This window comes from Balaenoptera physalus (genome assembly GCF_965194825.1).
Source record: "Balaenoptera physalus genome assembly, chromosome: 16".
Classification (NCBI taxonomy): Eukaryota; Metazoa; Chordata; class Mammalia; order Artiodactyla; family Balaenopteridae; genus Balaenoptera; species Balaenoptera physalus.
This window is the reverse complement of record NC_138898.1, coordinates 43,949,830-43,972,848: the sequence shown is the minus strand read 5'-3', so window position 1 is coordinate 43,972,848 and position 23,019 is coordinate 43,949,830. Positions and strand designations below refer to the sequence as shown.

The 23,019-nt window shown below is 41.6% G+C and overlaps 1 protein-coding gene across 3 annotated transcripts in view; it reads right to left on the bottom strand.

Annotated features, from left to right (window-relative positions):
* The window catches only part of MACROD2 (mono-ADP ribosylhydrolase 2), a 1,951,733-nt gene that overhangs the window by 492,268 nt on the left and 1,436,446 nt on the right, over window positions 1-23,019 (bottom strand). For all 3 annotated transcript variants that reach the window (XM_082428620.1, XM_082428619.1, XM_082428621.1), the window contains exon 8: window positions 17,412-17,485. In XM_082428620.1, coding sequence (XP_082284746.1) covers window positions 17,412-17,485 — 74 coding nt within the window. The remainder of the gene's footprint in view (window positions 1-17,411; window positions 17,486-23,019) is intronic.

The window sequence follows — 23,019 nt, the reverse complement described above, 5'->3', positions numbered from 1 at the left end:
AGGGGAATAGTCCCCACACCCTGAAAGAGTGGTAGTGAGGTTTCATACTTAGGACAATGTCTGGCACATAGTAAATAAAAAATGCTAAGTCATTCTATGTAAAGCACTTAAAATGTCAAGCCTGTGTCAGGTTCTTAATAAATGGTAGTTATTATATTATCATAATTAGTCACAAACTGGGAAGGAACAGAAGTGAACCTTTCCCATGTAAAGTGACTAGAACATGGGGCGGGGGTGTCTTTCTTCCCTTCCCTCTGTTCCGGTCAACTTTCCTTCTTCCTCTTGCCTCCAATCCCTTCTCCACTTTCTTCTTTCCTTCTCTCCTTTTGGGTTTCAAATCAAACCGGCTGGAGATTGAGGAAAAAGAGAAAAAGGATGGGAGCACATAACATTTAGGTCCAGAAAGAAGAATTATTGGAAAATAATTTGGCCTCCGCTTAAGAGTTTGAAATTGCCAACACAGAGCCAAAGCAATTGATGGTATTTTCCCAGTGGTTGGTATTAATTAGCACTCTGCTGTCGTCAATTGGCTCTGCCATCATGGGGATAAATCATTCACAAGCTATTTTGGACGTTCGTCCTGTTGCCACCACCACGGCATCAATCTTCTCATTAGCTTTGTCATTACAGATCTCAGCCGTTTCTCACCTTTTCAGGAACTCTGCATGAATTTGACCTCGAGAAGTATTTAGTCACTATCATCTCAGCTATTAAATGTCAGATTCAGGCATCGCAAACTGTGTGTCAAGACACTGCATTCTGGCAGTAATGAACCCATTATCTTTTTTTCCCCCTCATAAAGCATGCTCTTTGGGCACCCGAAATGGTGTGATACAGGTTCTCTCAGGAGTCTCGTTTGATTGTGGGTGCCTTTGAAAAGAATGTCGTCGGCTGCATTAATTTCCAGACTTTCGGTAGTTTGTACCTGGCACATTATGCAAATAATGACTGCTCATCTTTAATGGGTGAACCAGGCAGCAGGGTTAGGCAACAAGATATAGCTAAGCAACCTGTGCCTTTAGCACTTTTAGCACATGGTCTGTCAAAGAATTCTACAAATTGTATTTTTTGCTCTTCAAAAAGAGTCACGCTTATCCCTGCTTATGAGTCACAGCAGGGCAGGGAGGCCAACGGACACTGCCTACATCTCTGTCAGTTCGTTTCCAATAAACTCTCATCCATTCAGGCTGTTTGTCAGCTCTGCACCTGCGTGGTAGTGGCCTAAGGCATGAGCCTGTTGGGTGGATTCAAAGAGAAAGCCAGTGAGGCTGCGGGGCAGCCAGCAAGGGAAAAAGAGTACAGGTAGGACCACAGAGACTCTTCCTTGGTGTCATGGAGCCTATAGATCCTTCTTAGAATATAGATTTTAAATAAAAATATAAAAGATTACAAAGGAAACAATTTTATGGAGATAACAACACCCTAGAAACAGTGTGTGCTATGGCCAAATGTGTGCTTCTCCATTAACACATTTAAGGAAGATGTAGTGATGATTTGAAGTCACAAGGAGCGTAAGTAGTGGATTGAGATCTCCACAACTGTAATGTGATAGGAAATCTGATTTCTATTGATGACAAAGTCACAGGACATGCTGAATCCACTGTGATTTGTGGTTACGGTCAAGAAGGAAGGAAGTGTTAAGTTACAGTTAGAAGTTAATAAAAATCATCGTATTTTTTTCCCGAAGTTCACGAACTCCCTGAGACCTCTTAAGAGTCCGTGGACCAAGGGCATGTGGCAAGGGAGGCATTTGGATTTTACTCCCAGGGGAATGGAAGCCCTGGGAGGAACGTGTAGGCTCCAACCTCTCGTCCACTGAAGTCAGGAAGCCCCAGAATCTTCCTTGACTCTTCTCTGCCCAGTGCCCTGCAAAGCTCTGGGCACCATCTGCCCTGGCACTCACCTCATTATCACGTGACAACGGTCTGTGTGGTCTCTTCCATCAGATAGTAAGGACAAGAGCTATATATCAGCCACCTGTGTACAAACAGTGCACCCAGCATGGAACATACCAGCTACTGAGTATTTGCTAAATAAATTAATGAAGACTACGCTGCTTTTGAAAGAATTACACATGAATCTATACTGCCAATGTTTTTCTGAAGAGCATATTTTCCTTTCTGAAAGGGGTTATAGGTAGAAATACACAACGTTTTAAAAATAATATCAGACTTCACAACTGGGAATGGAAACACTGACATCAGGTAGATTTTTAAAAAATAATTTAAAAGTAGATTGATTGGAAAAAAAGATAATGTGGTTGCCTAAAGACCAAGGTGCCCTGGTATTTAAAATCATAGGAGCCTCTGCAGGGCAACAGAAGGCCAGGTAGACAAAGGAGTTAAGCTCTGTGCTCACCAGCTACAGCTCAACAGGTCAAGGGCTCAGGAAAGAGGATGAGCTTCCAGGTGTACTGAATTTCTCCAGCTTGTTCCTTGAATAACTTCCCATTTTTAGACAATATCCCAAAGCTGTCTAATCCCAATGCACTGCCAGCCATCCTTGGATGGGCCACATCTGGGACCTGGCTGGGGCTGTGCACAGGAGAGCTGGTGTCCAGCTCACCTGGGGGTAGTCACAGGGATCAAAACTAGACTCTTAATTTGGAATATACCTGAAAGAGAGATAAAAACCTACTGAGCATGCTCACTATCTGACATGGAAAAAAAGGTCTGTATGAGACAGATGTGCCGGGTTCACGCACACTCAGCTCGGTCATCGTAAGAAACAATGTAAAATAGTCATTCAGTCAATGTGTGTTTATCAAGGCTTTCTATTTGCCAGGCTCCCTCGATTCCACACACACACACACACACACACACACACACACACACACCCACACACAAAAGGCTCATCTGTGAAATTACACCTTGAGTCCCTGTCCTCAAGTCAGCGGGAAAGCTAACAGGTAAATCCACAGTTACAGTCAAAGCCCTGATACTCGTAAGTTTTCCTAAGGTTGCATGGGGGAGTGAGGGAAAAACTTCCCCAAAGGTGCAGTATCTGAGCAGACATGACAGACGTAAGTAAAGGAATCTGTCATCTCAAGAAGCATGTGCTCTAAATAAAGACAGGGGGGAATCCCTCAGAAATTGGAGCCACTGTCAGGACCTATCTACCCTCAGGGAGATTTAAAAATTTCCTGAGCTTGCATGCAGCTCAATATCAAAAAAACAAAGAATCCAATCCAAAAATGGGCAGAAGACCTAAATAGACGTTTCTCCAAAGAAGATATACAGATTGCCAACAAACACATGAAAGGATGCTCAACATCATTAATCATTAGAGAAATGCAAATCAAAACACAATGAGGTATTACCTCACACCAGTCAGAATGGCCATCATCAAAAAATCTACAAACAATACATGCTGGAGAGGGTGTGGAGAAAAGGGAACACTCTTGCACTGTTGGTGGGAATGTAAATTGATACAGTCACTATGGAGAACAGTATGGAGGTTCCTTAAAAAACTAAAAATAGAACTACCATACGACCCAGCAATCCCACTACTGGGCATATACACTGAGAAAACCATAATTCAAAAAGAGTCATGTACCACAATGTTCATTGCAGCTCTATTTACAATAGCCAGGACATGGAAGCAACCTAAGTGTCCATCGACAGATGAATGGATAAAGAAGATGTGGCACATATATACAAGGAATATTATTCAGCCATAAAAAGAGATGAAATTGAGTTATTTGTAGTGAGGTGGATGGACCTAGAGTCTGTCATACAGAGTGAAGTAAGTCAGAGAGAGAAAAACAAATACCATATGCTAACACATATATATGGAATCTAAAAAAAAAAAAAAAAATGGTCATGAAAAACCTAGGGGCAAGATGGGAATAAAGACGCAGACCTACTAGAGAATGGACTTGAAGATACGGGGAGGGGGAAGGGTAAGCTGTGACAAAGTGAGAGAGTGGCATGGACATATATACACTACCAAATGTAAAATAGATAGCTAGTGGGAAGCAGCCGCATAGCACAGGGAGATCAGCTCGGTGCTTTGTGACCACTAGAGGGGTGGGATAGAGATGGTGGGAGGGAGGCAGACAGAAGAGGGAAGAGATATGGGGATATATGTGTATGTATAACTGATTTACTTTGTTATAAAGCAGAAACTAACACACCATTGTAAAGCAATTATACTCCAATAAAGATGTTAAAAAAATATATATAGTCAGACTGGGAAAAAAAAAAAATTTCCTGAGCTTGTTTATCATTTGATCAGATTTGGCTAATGAATTAATGGCAATGTCTGTGGCTCAGAAATGTTGCCCCAGCATGGCAGTTTGGCTTTAGCGCTAAACACATGAAAGCTCAGGAGACTATGAGAGCTGTCGGCTGGCTAATAAAAGCCCCCTTTGTTAACTCTTAACTCTTTCATCCAACCTGGAGTGTGTATGGGCCTGGCACTGTGCTGGGGGCAAGAAAACAAAAGATGGCCAAACTGAGGACCTGCTATCTTTGTTTCAGAAAAAAATTAACAAGCAATTCTACATAAATCATATAAGCAAGTGTGGTAGGTACCATGGCAGAAGAAATCCAAATTAGACTGTGGATTTGTAAGCATTCAAAAGAGATCTCTGAAATAGTAATCTACTATCATCATCAAGAAACAAAATGATGCTTTCGATGATCGTGGTTATGAACTTGGAATCCTGAGTTAGAATTCCAACTCTGCCGTTTATTTGCTGTGTGGTCTTTGAAATTTTACTTAGTATTTCTAAATCTCAGTTTTCTCACCCGTAAGATAGAAGGATTACAATGACGACCACATAGGTTTGCTGTGTTAATTAAATGAGATCGTCCAAGTAAGGTGCTTACACAAAGGAAGCACTCAATTACTCAACATGTGTGACATTAAATATATATATGAAAAAAATATATAGTGAAGAATCAAGCTCAAGTTGATTTGTTTTTGAAATCCACTTATCCTTAGCTATCATTGGTAGACCAAAGAGTTCACTTATTTGTAATGGAGTAGTATGGCATGTTACTTCTGAGCCTCAAAAGTAGATCTGTTGAACTCAACATAGAGGAGTACAAAATGCAGTATGAAATACTGTTAGACTAAATCAATCAATCTGTGTTACACACACACACCGCAAATAACCTCTGATTGCACACTTAAGACGTTTCACGCTTCACTTAGGTCAAGGCTCCGTGTTACTGGGTAAACCAACTGCTCTAAAGAGTTTCACAGGTAACTGGTAAAGGGGACGATGTAAATCCCATTCCTGCTGCAACCACCTCATGGAATTTTTTAAATTACGCATTTAGTAAATCTACTAATACATTCCAGAGCATCCATTTATCCCTACCCTCTAAGGAAAATCATTATTCAACTGTACTTAGAAGCAAGGGATGAATTTTCTTCTTCCTTTGCCTCCTGCACAGAACATGACTATTTGGGGGGGTTCACTCGATGCTGGCAAATGGCCAATTCCTGCCTCTAGACAGAAAGGCTTAAAAGAACTTATAAAAAACAGTCAAAATCCTCTGCAGACATCCAATAACTTATAAGGAAAAGAATATTTTGATGAGTTAGTGCAAATGAATCAGGAACATATGGATCCTATTTCCCTGGAGTTTAAATTCGTAAAGAGAAAAACTTCTTAGAAAAATGAACTTTGTAGATGTCACTGAACCCAGGGGGAAAACATATGAGATGATTACTCAACTTAATACATTCCTAAGTTGCCCTGTGCTTAACTGAAGCACACCCAGGTCATTTATAGCTCAATTTGGCCTGTCAAACACACAGCCCATCATGCTCTAATTGTTTTCAGAGTAGAATTCTGGGCAGCAGAAGATATTAAGATGGTTACTTTTTCAGCAATGAATTTTAGTACAATGGTTTATTTTCTAATTCCTTAAAGAGAGTTAATTTTGTCAGTGGCAGGAAAGACTGTGGGTGACACGTATCTGCATGTCCAGGGGCCAATCCACAGGTGGGTGGTGTAAACAGGCTCCCATGAGCGACAACACTGTACCAATCAGAAAATCTTCTCTTGTAGCCCTGCTAAATGGTGGCCTCATGCCCAAGGAGAACTAATTTGCTTCATGTGACTGAGAGCTTTATTCTCCAAAGGTTTTTCAGGAACCAATATAATTATACAAGATCCAAGAGACAGAACTGCCATCTGAATATAATAGTTACTCAAATAATGATTCGTTTCTATACATTGATGACTTTTACTAACTTATTAAATATATCTCATGCATGGAGGAATACGAGCACATATCCAGAGACCATGATTATTATAAACAAGATTTTGGAAATATATTAAAATGCTTTCTAAAAGAGAGAAAAAGGCCCCTACTATGTGTAGGATGCCACAGAAAGCTGGCTAGCAAATCCCATGAATATTTAGTGTGAGTGGCAGTTACATGTTATATGTAGACATGATCAATATTGTTTATTTGTCAACCCATGTCAAAGGGGATTATAGGATGGAAAAAACAAGTGCTCATCAGTGAAAAGGCTATGGTGGCCACTCTGGTACCTTCTAGACAATACAGCCCTACCAAGGCTCCTAATCCCTTGTTAGAAGGTCGGTTGCATGCTGGTTTAGAGGGGGACTTACTCTCAGTTCTCAGCAGATCCGTTCCCACATTGAGGAGAATAAATATGAGCTTGCACCTTAGTATTTCTAGCTGGAAAAGATCTTTGAGAGTAACTGGTCTAATCATTCTCAACCACTAGCTGGAGAAATGTTTTAAAATATAGGCTGCTATCCTCCCAGATATGGCAATACAGTAGATTTAGACTATGGTGCTGGTATTAAATCAGATGATTTAATCATTTTCTTAGGTAATTTTCACCTTATTTTACAGATGAAGAACAGTCCTAGAGTGGTTATAGCATCTCCTGCAATCTCCTTATTCCCAGGTCAGTGTCTTACCGACAAGCTCAGCAATGCCTGGGTCATTAGGGGATCTCTTCAGTGTATAACCAGGCAGGAAAAACAGCCCAGACTAAGGGAAGATCTATTGGCTAGAAACAGCCAACAATTATGTTGAAAAATAAATGCAGTTGAGTTATTCTTATGCCTTGTTCAGGCTCTAAAGTCAGCACATAAAGTGAAAAATTCACATGGGCAAAATTATTCTTTCAATTTCTTTAGGAAGGCCCTATGTTAGAAACTGACGCATCTCTCAATATGTTCAACAAAGCCCGTTTTTCCTCCAGATTTAGGAGAGATTGCTGGAGCTTTTAAAGTCCCCACTGGGCAAGAGATGAAGTTTTCGGCTAATATTTAGGAGCAATGTCAGAGAAGCAACAACAACAAAAAGTCTTCATGTACTAGCATTACACTGATGCAGAAAGAAGCTAAGAAATATAGGAGAATCTGGACCAACTGGAAGAACAGTGAATTCATATTTCTTATCTCATGCCAAGGTTTATTGTAAAAATGAAAATAAAATCTCATCATTTAAAATCTCTCTTCTTATTTCTTTTTCTTTTTTTAAGAGAGTGCACATAGGCAGCACCTCCTCACCATAGGACATCACTTGCCCTGGTGCCCAGCAGGTTACATGCCAGGTGGTTGCAACCCTTGCTGCAGAACCAAGTCTAAGATCAGTAGGTCAGGATCAACCTTCCCTGCCTAAGGTCTTCAAACTCAGGATTACAGATGTGAGCACTTCATTCTGACCAGGCTTTAGCAACTTGGATTCACCACAAGTTTAGGAAATCATAAATCCTCCAATATCCTTCTATTCCCTGCTTCATGCAAATTAATAGTCTCCTCACTAAAAGGTGGAGGCTCCCTGGTGTAGACTGAAGACCCTACAGCTTTCTTCTCTACCCTCAAGTTTCCATGTGATGGGACTTCTAAGGAGGCCACGAATAGAAATAAGGAGAACTTGATCTGATTGAGAGGGGGCATGTTAGCAAGTCTATCGCTAGGCTCACAATCTACCTCCTCCAATTTAGCTTTTGTCCCTGATTAAACTGATTTGTAGGTCCATAGATCCACTCTCATGAAGTTTTTTCTAGTATGTTTCTTGATGAGGAGCCAAGAGATGGGAGAAATGATGGCTTTGCCAGACCTATTCATGTTTCTTACCATATTGAATAGCAGTGTCACCATCAAAGGAGGTACGGTTTCCATAGAGGCCACCCCTATGTCCAAATGTGTTAGGAGAAGCAATGAGATGGCTACAGATCTGGCCACAGCTTCCATCTAAAGCAGAGATCTGGCTAAGATTGCCTCTCACAGGCAAATCATTTAACTCCACCGGAATGAGAAAGTATTTTTCTTGTTCTTTCCTGAGTTGAGCTAGATGACAGTGGCAGGATTGCTGATTTCCCATTCAATCAGGGCAGCACATGAGTCCTATTCAATTCAAGTGGAGAGCAAGGCAAAGGGTTGTTTTTCCCCCCTGCCCAGCAAGAAGGAAGGCACATGCTTTCAGTTTACAAAAATGGCTGTAGAATGTCCTTCAGCAGGACCTCTCAGTGTCATTTTTATCCCTGTGTCAGATGTAGATCCAACCACATGCTCAGAAGTTTATTCTCTATTTATAAAAATGTCACATCATTTGGATAATCAGCAGATTTAATTTCATAAGGAATTTTAAATGTTGTCTACTTTGAAACCACCATATAATCCAGATCATTTAGAGAAAAGCAACATGGCAGCCTCTTCTCCTACACTAAGTGGGTCAAGGTTGTTGATACTGACTCTAAAGATACACCCATCTAGAAGTTAAGGATCATCTTAAAGGCATCCAACAGCAAATGTAAATGATGCTTGATCTTTGGGGCATCACCTGGAGAACCAGGGAGGACAAAGATTTCTGTTGGTCTGACTGTGCCATGATGACCTGGGCAAAGACATGACTGTGGCTAAATCAGTGGGACTGCTCCAGAAGACAACACCAGTGGAGATGGTTCTGGAGCTGGAAGAGACACGGCCCACATTCCCCATTTTACAGACGAGGAGTACCAAGAGATGGACTTAACTGTCCACGGTTATACAAGAGAGTAGATTAATCTGATTAGAACCCAAATTTTCTGACTTTTAATTCAATGTTCTAATTTTTATGCCAACCTCCCTCTTCGGGATAATAATAGCCAGTAGTGAACTGCACCCTACCTCCTCCCACCCAACTTCCAGTGGCCATAAGTCTCATTTTGGCTCTGTGAAGGAGGTGAGGAGCTACAGTTACATGGTGGCCTCCTTGATACAATCCTGCAGGCTTGGAAGTTGTCCTATAGTCTCGTGGACCTCCAATCCATATTTTGCAAAGAGACCCATCTTCTTTCAAAAACACAAATCCCAATTCTAGGAACATTCTGCTTTTGTCATCTGAGCAAACCTCCTCCTCCGTTTTTAAGAACTGTTCACTTAAATATTAATTGTAGAGAATCTCTACTTCACCTGTCTCATGCTACTTATTCTTGGTTTCTACCCAGTACTGGCTTCCATTAAAACTCACATGTTTCTTTACCACAAGGTTACAATACAGAGGAAGATACAGCCATCAGAAGATAAACAAGCTTATGATTTGCCCCCTGCGTGAAAGTAAGTATTGAAAACCTGCATTTTTAAAAGAGCTCTTACTCACTTTGCTATTGAGAACAGTGACTCTAAATATTTTTTTCCCAACCCAACATGTTTGAAAGACCTGGAGCAATTCCATTGAAAGCAGTGGTTCCACAAAAGAGGAGTTCTGTGAAAGGGGCAGGATAACCTACTTAAAACATGCAGTTTGGGGGGACAAACTTCTAAATTATTCTCAACCTTTCCTTTTCTCTAGTTGAGAATTATTAGCTTGAGATATTAATACTAAGAATAGGTGGTTATTCTGTTTTGCTAAAAGAACCAACACTTTGCCTCAGTTTTGATTCTTCACTCAAGCCAGCAAAATGGGCTTGTTGACTCTGCAAGCTCCCCAATAATCAGTGACACCTTCAGCAAAATATCCTCCTAAGGTAGATATCCCCACCCCCAAAAAAATGATGGCAGGGAACATGGCCACTGGCAGCTCCTATGGCCCTGCGCCACCACCAAAGTGGGCCCTAATTTTCCCTTCCCAACTCCAGTTTGCAAAAAAAGTCCCAGGAGAAGACTCTCATCAGCCGATTTTGGGTCCCATGCTCACAGATGTACAATACTTTGAGTGACTAAGTTAGGTTATTTTGAAATAATTGCCACTGGGCACAGAAGCAGGGTTACAGTAGAACACCAAAGTGCCCAACTAGTTGATCTTAGGAATTTCCTTTCCCTTGAACCTTAACTGCCACATCTATAAAATTAAAGATAAACATACCTACCTTGAAGAAAGTTTTGGGAAGATGTTGTAGAAATATGAATAGTATGTGTCCCAAACACAAGTCATGGGACACATCAGAGCTGGAAAACACTGGTTTCCCTTCTTTAGCTACTTCACATCCCTACTTTACATCTCCTAGAACTCTTCCTAGAAACCCCAGACTTAGTGGCGGTATATATGTATATGAGTTCCCCTATTTAAATATAATCCTATTTTAATATAATCCCCCCTACCCAAGACAGAGTATATTTTCAGGTTTCCTCTACACTCCATTCTATTTATCTAAAAGTAATGGGGGCATAATGGACACTGCACTGGGTTAAGGATGGCTGGCAGAGGAGGACATGTGCTATTTATATGTCAGCACAGAAATCAACCCCTAAACTACCTGGGACTGTAGGCTGATGTCACTAGAGCACCCTGGGGCCTTGATTATAGAGACAGCCCCTGCTAGGAGAAAAAAGATCATTAGACTTTAAAAGAGTTCTCCATGTAGAGTTAGATTAGGGAAAAGGGTGCTTGGGCATCCTTACCTCAATGCCTGGAAGTGTCTGAGTGAAGCCCTCCCTACCCTAGGCACACTGGCTAACTGGCAGGGGCTTACTAACTAAAGCAGCACAATTTATATTATTCCATCTCTTGTGATTCTTACCGATGGGAACAGGATTATGAAATCCAGAAACAACAGCAAGAGGCTCTAATTTCTGGCTGCAAAACTCAGGCGTGCCTGTTGGGAATAGATGCTAAAGCAGCGGGGGGATGGAGAGGCAAGTGGATTTGCCCACTGGCAAGCTCTCAGGTGGGCAGTCTATGGTGACACCTGGCGCTTGAACACTGTCTCCCACCAAGAAAGGCAGAAGCTACCTTGGGGCATGGCTTTTATTCTGACAATGGGTATTTAGAATCACAAGATGAAGAGCCAAAACTCACATCTGACCACCAATGTAACTGTCACAAACCTCAACAAAGACAACCTGAGAACGGAAAAGTATTATGTGTATGAGTGAGTGAGTGGGTGAGTGGGTGAGTGAAGGCGTGTGTGTGTGAAAGAGGGGGAAAGAGGAGAGAGAGGGAGGGAGGGAGGGAAGAAAGAAGATGGAGGGAGAGAGAAAACAAACTGTTTGCAAGTCATGAGGGTCCTTGAAGAGCAAAAGGAACAGGGCACACGCGCAAAGTCTGGGAATACTTTTCTTCCATTATGTCATAGGCAATAAGCATCACGGGTTCCACCTGAAGACCAGCCTTGGGCTTAGTCAAAGGACACATTTTTTACAGCAGCATATTAGGTTGATGGGTATTAGTACCATAACCACATTCCTGCACAGAATGTGAAGATTTTAAGATGGAATTTATTTTTCTCTACACACATATCTTAAACTTAAATTGTTCCAGAAACTAAGGCCAGCACAGATATTCAAACGATGCTTCTAGACATAAGAAGACACCCCCCAAGGAGAACACGGGGCACCTCATCTGCTCCTTCCAGATTTCTGAATGTGAACCACACCACCGTCTTCTGCAGAATTGAAGGATGGTGCTTGTTTTGCATTTCTGTAAACAATCGTCCACAGGAACTGAAACTTGGTGTGAAGTATATAATTTTCCCATCAGAAATGTAAGCATCATTTCATGTTTCATTTAAGCCCCCCGGTTAAGAAACACACAGATCCTAAGGTGTTCTGCGTCAGTGACATAAGGCAGGCCTCACACTGTTTTTTGGGGTTTTTTTTGGTGATCCATAATATGATTCTGAAATAAAAGTGACAAACAATTTTTAACACTGCATATGTTCAAAAACCTCTGCCAAGAAGGGGAATAAAATAGTCTTGGCGTCAGAAGCTAAAGTGCAACGGTTCCTCTGTGATCTGTGGTGAGGAAGCAAGTGGCTGTGACCCTGATCTTGTCAAGTTAGCACGAGAGCAGCGGATGAAACTTTTAGGAGCCTGAATGTGCCTGTCTTCAGTGGATTCCCAATTCTGGGTTCTGGGGGACAGGAATGCATTCACCCTTTTCCATACTTTGCGGATTGTGTGTCTGAATGTTGGAAGGCAGGGGAGGAAGACAGTGAAGCCAGAAACCAGGATCTTAACTTCTAAAGCACACCAGCGATGAGCCCGAAACTAGCTCTGTTCTCTGGCTGCCGTCAGTTGACCTGGGGGCCTAGACCACACTGGGTAATAAAGTCTGGGACCCGGGCTCACAACAAGGTGCAGAGCTGGGCGTCTGTCTCGGTGCCACACTGCCACATACATTCAGCATCTCAGCGTCTCACTGCCACATCTGTAGGCACACTACCCAAAGTGACAAACAGCAATACCACAAGGGTCGTGTTTCCCTTGGAAGGCACAGAGTAAACAATTTAAATGACAAGTAGATGAGATTTAACATTTTTAACAACAATCTGTTCATGCTAAAAGCACAGTTAAAAAGTATTCTATGCTAGGCAAAGGTCCAAAATCTGCATGCAATGAGAAGAAACTTCGACCTTCCTCCTACACGGAAGAAAACTGATTTTGGCTTTGAAAATGCAGAGCTGGGGTTCCTCCCTGCCAGTGATCCCCAAGTCAAGCCAGGTGCCCACAGAGGGCCTGCAAAGATAAACCAGAGGTTCCTCCATTGAATTGTTCCCACCCCAGAACAGGGGGTCGGCTTGGGGAGGAGGGGTCTGTGGGCAGGAGAGGGGAGATTAGGGAATTCCCATGAAGTAAATGAATGGGAAGGTTTCTGGAAAATGACATCCTCAAAGATCTGCAGAGATGCAGCTGGGGCCTGGTCTCAGGTGAACCATGACCTCCCCTCTGAACCACGGCTGCCCACGGCCACAGCTTTAATTAGAGCTCCCAGAATGCTATGCTTCTGCCCATCTGTCGGCTGCTTTATCACTGGCAGAGGGGCGGGGGTTCCAGGTTTGTGTCACACTGTAACTGAGGCCTGATTAGCACAATACCTTAGGGTTTCCAGGTTTCAGAGTGCCCGGGAAATCCACTGATCTTCCAGCTTGGAATCTTCATCTTAGATGCCTTACCCCCTAAGGTGACTTCCTTACCCCCTAAGGTGACTTCCTGGAAGCCTTAACCACAAGCGCTCTGAGCTGTGGGATGGTTGCCCCCTTGGGGTATTTGAAATCACTGAACATGACCTCCATAATGGGCAAACAGCTCCCAGTATCAAGCTATTTGTGGCTTTTAAAAATGAAAGACATCCTATTCTTCTGCTGTCTATGGAAAAACTTATAAATACATACATTGCCCCACAGACCGATAGCCAGATGGCACGTGAGTCCCTAAGCTGGACAACAGAACGGGCACCGCAGAAACGCCGCTTAGGCCAACTTCCTGATAGGAAAGGGGTGCCTCAGAACTGTGGAGTGAAGAAATCACTACTGCACAAGGAACGGTATTTTTAGACATCATGACAAATGAGGAATGCATGAAACTGCGGCTAACGCAGAGCACCCACCCCGAAGTAGGAGTCAGTGCCGCATTTCCGCTGCTCGTTTCCATAACGACCCCTTGTTTTGCTCACTTGTCTCTTTAGTAAAGTTTCTGCTTGAGAAAAATGGGAGCTTTGGGAAATGTTATCATGCCACATGATGTCAATTTTTTTTTTTTTTTATAGCCAACTCTGATATTCTTTTCTCCTGATTTTCTGAACTCACGCGTTCTTAATTCTTAATTTAGCCCAAAAGGCCAGCGGGTAATCTCCATTGCTCGCCCCACCTCACGTCTGATCCCTGGGTCTCTCTGCCTCATACCTTATCTCTGCAGTCATGATTGCCATTTCTTTGAATTTCTGTTCTGTGTTTAATTCATCTCTCTGGTCTTCACAGAGCAATAATTCAATTCTCAGTAGTGAATATTCTCTTTTGTTTTTCAATTTTTCAACCAGAAGTCATTATATTTTTTTAGTTCTGGAAGGTCACTGAGTGCCCTAATAATAATATCTTCTTGAGGATTCGCCTTCCTTTTTTTTTTTTTAAATTAAAGCTCTGCTCCATCTCTTCCGTTAGCGCCAATGCAGTCAGAGCCAACTGTACTATTTGTTCAGCTGGGCTCCCTCAAGTCCCCGAGTCCCCTTAAATATGTGGTGACAACAGCACACTCACAGCTCAGACTTTGGGCAAATGAAACAAGTAGATACTGGATGAACAGAACGTGTTTTTCCCAGTCCCGTCCACTGGGCCCAAATGCCCCAGTCAGGACTCTCTTGCTATGCTAATGTGTGATTTGTGTAATGAGATAGAATCAAATCAACTATTGCTCAGAGAAAATATTTTCTAAACCTGATGTTGTTGCCTCCTTTACCACCATCACTGTATTCCCAAGAACACTGGTCCCTTGCCTGGATTTACTGTAGGAGCCCCTTAATTAGTCTTCCCCTTTTCTACTCTGACATCTTTTAAGTTCATTCCCCAAGCAGCAACCAGAATTTGGTCATTTTAAAGGTGAATCTGATCATGCTACTCCCTGCCCCAAACCCTCAATGATTTCCCATCAAAAGACTGAGAATAAAAAATCACAGTCTCTCCATGAAACCACAACACTCTATGATCTGACCCCTGACCACTTGTCCAAATTTGTCTCCTGCTATTCTTTCATCCCTGTGCTCCATCCACACTCTCTCTCTTACCCTCTTGCAAACAGGAAACTCATTCTCCCCTCAGGGTTGCCTCTTGTCTTCCCTCTGTGTGGAATGTCCTTCCTCAAGACTTTTGTGTGCCTTGGCTTGCTCCTTCCCATTGTCCAAAGCTTTGTTCCAGGCTTATGTCCTCAGAGCAATCTCTGCATTCTCTAAGACCACATCCCCCAATAACTCACTACTCAATTACCTTGTTTTACTTTGTACTCTTTGAGCTATTTTATTTATTTGTTTCATTTATATTTCTCTTTTCCCAGACTATGAACATCCTAAGGAAAAGATTTTGTTTTTCACTGTTCTGTCACTAGTATTGGAAAAGTGTCTGAGGCTTCGTGGGATTTAATAAATTTTCATCAAATGAGTGAATTAATGAATACATAGCTTAAACAATCAAGATGCCAAAAGCATACTGCAATGAAGAGACAACTGAATAAGTCCTTAACCTAGTTTGTTTGTTAAGAGAGCAAAAAATACAACATATTGCTGGATAGTCCATTTGTATAGCTTTTATCTATGTCCTACCACGTATAATTCAGTTATCAGGCAAAACCTGAATTGTTCAAATTCATTTAGCCAATGCGCATTGAAAAGAGAATTAGCACAGGCTATGTTTAAAGTTGCAATGGCAATAACTAAGTTGTGTTTCTCAATCCGAATTATCTAGATTTTCTACAATGAAATGAAGACATGAGCAAGAAAAGAATATGAAAGCAAAAGAAAGGACTCAAAGACACAGTAGGCTAGTAAGGAGATCAGAGTAAAAAAACATTAAGTAGGAAACACTAAGTTAACAAATATCTAGGAAAAATAACTTTCTGAATGGTTTAGAGACAGTCCATCAGTCGAATTTGTCAATGAGCTGTAAATGTGACCAACACATTTGATCTTCATCATCAACTCCTTGATGTTTTGTGTAGTTATGTGTACCCCCATCACATGCCAAGATGGCACATGGGAACTTCCAACAGTGGGAAATATCCTCGGATAATTATTTTAATGGAAATGATAAATTTATACCAATATACCAGCTCACTTGTTAAGTTTTTAACTTTGAAACACTACATTTTTGCCAAGCAGATGGTCCAGGAGCCTTTACTATGACCGAGAGATATATTGAAGATTACCCATTTTCAAAGGGACTGAACGTCTCTCCCTGGCCTCAGGGGCATTCCAAGGAGAGGCGGGTCAGACTTTTGGCTCTGAGACTCCAAAGTCTTGAGCTTGTCATTTAACCTTTTGATTCTAGATGAGGATAATGATAGCAATACCTATCCTAGACGTTCTGTAAGATTGTTGTGAAAATAAAATAATACATGTCAAAGAAATGTTTTGTAAACTGGCTATTTTAGTTATTTTTTTCTGCATCTTAGAGGTTACTAAAGTTATTCTCTAAATTGAAGTTGTCACATGTATACCTTTTAAAGTAAGAGGAAAAGAAACAGCAAGCACAAAGTACGTTTAGCCGTGCGGTCTTTACTTCTACTTGAAATTAACAATGATCGTGTCTCTTTTAAAAATGTTGAAATTACAGTAATTAGCAAAAATGATGTTGCTGTTTCTTTAAACACACAAGAGCACCAAGAGTTATCTCTCATTAGGAAACTCCCATAGTCTCTTTCCATAACCAAACATTTCCAAATAATCCATCTCCTACCGAGGAGAAAGCTATATTCATGGGCCATCATAAATGGAACAAAATTCTTTACAGCATTCATGTGAGTATATGAGGACAAAACCAAAATTGGAAGAAAAATGCACAACATTGTGTGTTGTGTGAAACCTATTTGCTGTAATAACATGTTAATTGCTAAACCTCTGAAATTTAAGCTTCCATAGCATCTCTACTTATTGAATTGCCTTGTTTACTTGAGTAAGTCTCCTGTTCATCACTACATATATCCCAAAGCTCCAATTAAATAAGCAGAATCGGAGGCACGATGAACACTTTGATGGAAGCCTTTAGTTTCATAAAAATCCTCATCATGACGATTTAGCTATCAATTATCCAATAGCACACTCAGAAGTCACTTTATAGAAGTGATTAGTTATAAATAAAGAGATCTTAGATTACTGAAAAAAATTACCAAACACCAGGAATCCCCTGTCAACAAAGATAACTTAACTCTTTAAGGAAAATAGCACCGGATGATCCCTGAATTCTTCATCTTAACGAAATCCACCCTGTTCTCTCCTTTACACACAAATCCATATTATCTAAAGACATAAAAATGAGATCATGGCTAAATGAATCTGATCATTTTGCCCATCTTCACCACTGAAACCAATCAACATAATCCCTTCAGTCAATTAATTACAGGAAAATATTCAATCACCCATGTAACCCAAATGAAGCAGCATCAGCTAGCTTTGGCTCAATGACTAGGTCAACTTGATATTTATGGAATAGATGTATCTGCCTTTTCGAAACTGAGAATCGAATTCCAGCATCTTGTATGTTCACTGATTGTGTTTTTCTCCTACCTGGTGCTGATTCTTGGCCAGCCATTCTTTAATGGTGCTGAGGGCAATGATTGCAGCAGGCTCGTTTGGAAAACCTAAGTAAAGAACAGAATAAAACAAATTTTGTAAAAAGGCAAAGGCAATAGAGAAGTCAATCATGGTGTGATACTGGCTTTTTCTCATTTAAACAGTATTCATTTCAACCAATTAGTACTGAGCAAGGGAGACCTCAGTAACGTATACACTCTACACTGCACATCACAGTATATGAAGCCTGTGATCCTATATACAAGGCATTAAGGGGGCTGGTCCTATGCCCGTCTAGAGCTAAAAGGCAATAAAGGACTAACTGTCTCTTCAGTTGTACGATGTCTATTAAAATGTATTTACGGTTGCTTAATACCTTTCACAACGTTTTCATATAATTTTCTCATGTGAGGTGTCAGATTAATGTTTATGACCCTCAGTTTACAAATCAAGTAAACGTGGGTCAGAGACTACATGTGGTTGAGCCAGGATCACGAGGTCAGCAGCACTCCATCAGTGAGCTGGCACAAGACACAGCGATCAACCTGTCACATAGCCATACCACTGAAAGCTATTGTGCGAATTCAAGGAAGGTAATGCCTGTTCCATTTAGAGCCATTGGAAATGAGGTTTCACATGAAGACAATATGAAATGACCTGATTTTGTAGTACAGGTTTGGTTTTAGAAGGGCAGGAAGAATGATGCACTTATAATACGTCGGTGAACATGAGCACACATGATCAGAGTTTCTAAAATGCATCCTTTAGCGTATATAAGCCAAGCATATTCGAGAACTTGCAGAATCATCAGACATTCTGTCAACAGAGATAAAAATATGTGAAAGAATAACCTTGTAAGTTACTTATTTATGGGGCAGAAAGAAGAAGAGATGGGAGTGACTGTTCTGTTGAAACTACTCTCTTCAAGCTCACCACTGGCTTCCTAATCAAGAAGGCCCATAGCCTTTCAATCACTCTTCATCTTCTTTGGTATTAAATGTGTTTAACTAGTTTTTCAATAGTTTTTCAATAGAAAAATAGTTTTTCAAAAGACGTATTTCAATACGTCTTCCCTCCTGAACTTTTTAAAAAAGATTTTTAAATTGTTTTAAAGTGTACAATTCAGTGGTTTTTAATATGTCCACAAATTTATGCGATCATCACCACTAATTCCAGAACATTTTCACCGTCTGAAAAAGAAACTCTGTACCCATTAACAGTCATTTCCCAATCTCCCCTCCCCCCAGCCCCTGTCAACTACTAATCTACTTTGTCTCTAGAGATTTGCAGATTCTCCTCCTAGATTTTTCAACACTGCCTTCTTCTGTGTCTCCTCCTACCTATTTGACCTCCCCTGGCTCCTTTTTCTAGGAGCATCCATTAAACGTCTGCCATTCCCAACATCCTAAACTCAGATGCCTGAGCTGATGCTACAAGTATCATCCGCCAATATGTCCATGAGGACATGATCTTACCAGGGAGGCTCCCGTGACATTGTTTATGCAGACGAAGAAAGAGAGAGGTGTTGTTGAAATGGGGAGATATGAGATTTAAAAGACCCAGTTTTACTGGAAGGCAAATAGAACTCCTGTCATATGAGAGCGAGAACACTCCTGTCATATGAGAGAGAGAACCGCTGTCATATGAAAAATGTGCATAAGTTCTCAAATTTCTCAAAGTTCTCAAATTTGCGAATTCATCTATGACATTTGGGATTATGGGTTTGTTTTGCATTTGTTTCATCCCTTCCTTAAATTAAGGCTTCAAAATGTAAAACTCTTAAAGTTAGAAAAACCTGCTAATTAGCTAATTCATTAAACAAATAATTATTTAACTAGAAAAGAGTATGTATATATACATATACACATATGTATATATATGTATAGACAGGTAGACAGACGCACTTTTAATGAGTCCCTGTCTTTAAAGCCCAAAGTCTGGGGGGAGGAAATAAGAGGCAACCGCAACACAGCAGGACAGGGCATTCAGGGATGTGGGGACGAAGATGAAGAGCACTGAGGGAAGCTTTCTAGAAAAAGATAGAATGTCTGGGGGAGGGAACTATACATGGGAAGCTGAGGACACATTGTCCTCAGAAGCAAGCTGTGAGCAGCAAGGAATTGATGGAAAAGGTGAGGGAAAGGAGAGGGGGAGAAAGCAGGAGTCCCTGTATGCTGCAAAGAAAAAAGAAGGCAGCCAGGATGGGCATGTGTGGTTAGGGGTTACCCAGAGGAGGCTTTTCAGTTCACCTTTTCCCCGACTTTAACACCAGCATTTGTAATCACCCAGATGTCTCCCCTTGACGGGCTCCAGAACCAGAAGTGCAATGTGTATTCCTCCACAAAAGGAATCCTTCCTGACTTTCTGGTTCTGGCTTTACCTCTTCCCCAGTCACTGCAGTATCTGGCTACTTCCCCTGCTGGTAACTGGGTCCTACAGATAGCATCCCTCTGAAGGATCTTACACCACCCTGTTCTTTCCTTCTTTTCCCACTGATCTCGTCCGAGGTCAGATCAGCTCTCAGCCCGACAACAGCAGGTGACTTGTAACCGTGCCCTTCGGTCTTCTCCCATCTATCTAGCACACCACTTCCAGGTGATTCTTCCTGAAGTATAGTTACCACCACCTTACACAAAACAATGGCAGCCTTGGCCGACTCTCCAGCTCCTATAGAGTAAACTTTAGCACCTTAGCTTGGCACTATATACCCCGGGGGCCTTTCTAGATTTGTGTCTTAGCTTTCCCTAGTTATTCTCTTTCCATGGCAATCTTCTCCAACTTTTTGATATGTTTAAGAAGTATTTAAATAGTAAAATTACAGGGCTGTATAAAGCTAATAAAACCAAAATCACTCTCCATTGCAACGGCCATCCACATTAACCTTTAGAAGGAGTAATTCCCCACAGAGAAATTATAAAAGTTCTCTCAGAACCATGGCAACTGTGGTCTCTTCTCAATTATGTGCGACCTCTTGGTCACTTTCCCACATTCACCCAAACCTCTGGCACTGAGTTATAGTTTTCAGCTCCAGCTCAAGGACCGCTATAACCTTGGGCGGTTTCAGCATCCAGGAAGATGACCCACCCAGCACCTGGCCTGCCAGTTCCCTGACCTGGTCGTTTTTGACAACAACTCCCACCTTCCCTCCTCCCCAGACCACACCCTGGACCTGGATGTAATATTTCTATTCCAAAGCTACTCTCTTAAAACCTGTTCTCTTGGGGGCTTCCCTGGTGGCGCAGTGGTTGAGAATCTGCCTGCCAATGCAGGGGACACAGGTTCGAGCCCTGGTCTGGGAAGATCCCACATGTCGCGGAGCAACTAGGCCCATGAGCCACAATTACTGAGCCTGCGCATCTGGAGCCTGTGCTCCGCAACAAGAGAGGCCGCGATAGTGAGAGGCCCGCGCACTGCGATGAAGAGTGGCCCCCGCTTGCCGCAACTAGAGAAATCCCTCGCACAGTAACGAAGACCCAACACAGCCATAAATAAATAAATAAATAAATAAATAAATAAATAAATTTTAAAAACCTGTTCTCTTTAGTTTGTTCAGCTACTTTCCAAGGAACGTCCTTTATGAGCATTTGAAGTCTGCTCTGTCCTCAAACCACTCCCCAAATTAATGCTAACATCTCTCTCCCCCGAGGGGTCTGACGCTTCTCTCTCATGCTGTCTTACTCTTCGCTTTTTCATTCCAGCCACACTGGCCTTCTCTCTGTCCTCTGAATTGTGGCATGTTCCTTTTCACCTTCCTACCATAAGGCCTTGCTCGTGCTGTTTCCTCTTCCTGAAATGATATTTCTCTCCTCTCTTCCCCAGCTTATTTGAACATTTGTCCTCTGCTCGGCCAACACTCCACCAGGGAACGCTCCTCCGATACGGATGACTAGCCATCTTATGCTTTCATAACACCACGTACCTTTTCCTCACAGCACACACCACAGTTGCAATTTGACATTGATTTATGTAAATGTTTGATTAATAATTCTTCATAGAGCGAAAGCCCTAAGGAGACAGATGCCACACCTGTTTTTACTTATCACTGTATCCCTAGAACATTGCCGGCACATAGAAGATGATCAATAAATACGTGTTGAATGAATGGACTGTGGACTCGTGAGCCTTTGTATGGACAGCAGGAAAGGCTAATTACTGGGAAGGCAAGGGTGTTTAGCCCTAGAGTATGAGGAGGGCCAAGGGATTCTGAGATGTCCAAGCAGAATGACGTATCCACATTATCCTATTTCATCCTGGAGGGAAAACTGTTGAGAAGATGCATTTGAGAAAACACAACTGCTGGTGGGAAGATGTGCTGTGATTAATTAAAAGGGGAGGTAAATATCAAGATAAATATCCCTGAAAACATACTTGCTTTTCAGCAGCATATGTATACAACGTAAAGTATGATATTCAGGGTAAACAGCAATAGCATGATCCTTTGTCCACTTAACTGCAAGACCCCAAGGGTTACGAGCAAGGCCAGTGAAAAGACAAGGGCAGATTTTTGCCCAGGGATGGGCTCCTGATGACAGTAAGGCCTGCCTCAGAAGGTCTCGACCATATTCTGGTCACCAGGGGACTTTTGTTCACAAAAGCAGAATGGCCACCCAGAGGGAAGGTTGCAGACAAGCTTCAGATGAATCACTGAATTAGATGACATACAAAATCTCTTCCAAGTATGAGGGTCAATGAGGCCGAACCAGCCATTAATAATTCAGGGCCAAGCGTGCAGAGTTTGTGTGTGTGCATGTGTGCGCCCAGGTGTGTGTAGAATCTGCTTCTGTCACTCCAAATCTGCTTAGTTCCTCATTCATTAGGATAGATGATTAAAATTAACTTTTGTTGTAAATGGTGAAGCTGACTTACACAACTTATACAAGAATTTTTAAAATTCACTTCTGTATTTAAATTGCTTGCTAAATTTTTACATACACACACATATGTATATATATAACCATTCCCAAATCAAGATATAAAACATTTCCAACACCCCAAAAAGCTACCTTGCCCCAGGTCAATATCTATCCCCTGAAGGAACTGCTATTCTCTCCGCTATTATCATAGATTAGCTTTGTCTGTCTTTCCACTTCATATACATGGACCATGTGCACTGTCTATATTTTGTTCAATATTGTGCCTGCCTGATTTATCCATGTATCCATATATCCATGCTATATCCACACATAGAGCAGAAGCTCATTCTTTTTCATTGTAGTGTTGTATTCCATTGCATGAACGAACATTTCACAATTTACCCATTCTAGTGTTGATGGACAATTGGGTTACTTCCAGTTTGGGGCTATTGTGAATAAAGCTGCCATGAACATTCTCATACATGCCACTTGGTGAACACAAGCACTTGTTTCTCTTGACAGTACACCCAGGAGTTGGGGCTACGGGCCCAGAGGTTATCCAGATGTTTAACTCTGGCAGATTCTGCCAGTTTTCCAAAGCAGCTGTAGCGATGTACACTCCCAACAGAAACGTAAGAAAGTTTAAAATAATGTATTTATCTTTCTAGTTAGTTAACATGTCAGGATATATACTTAATTATATTTTCTTAACCACATTTAAAGCCATTAAGGATAGCTTTAGGCTAATC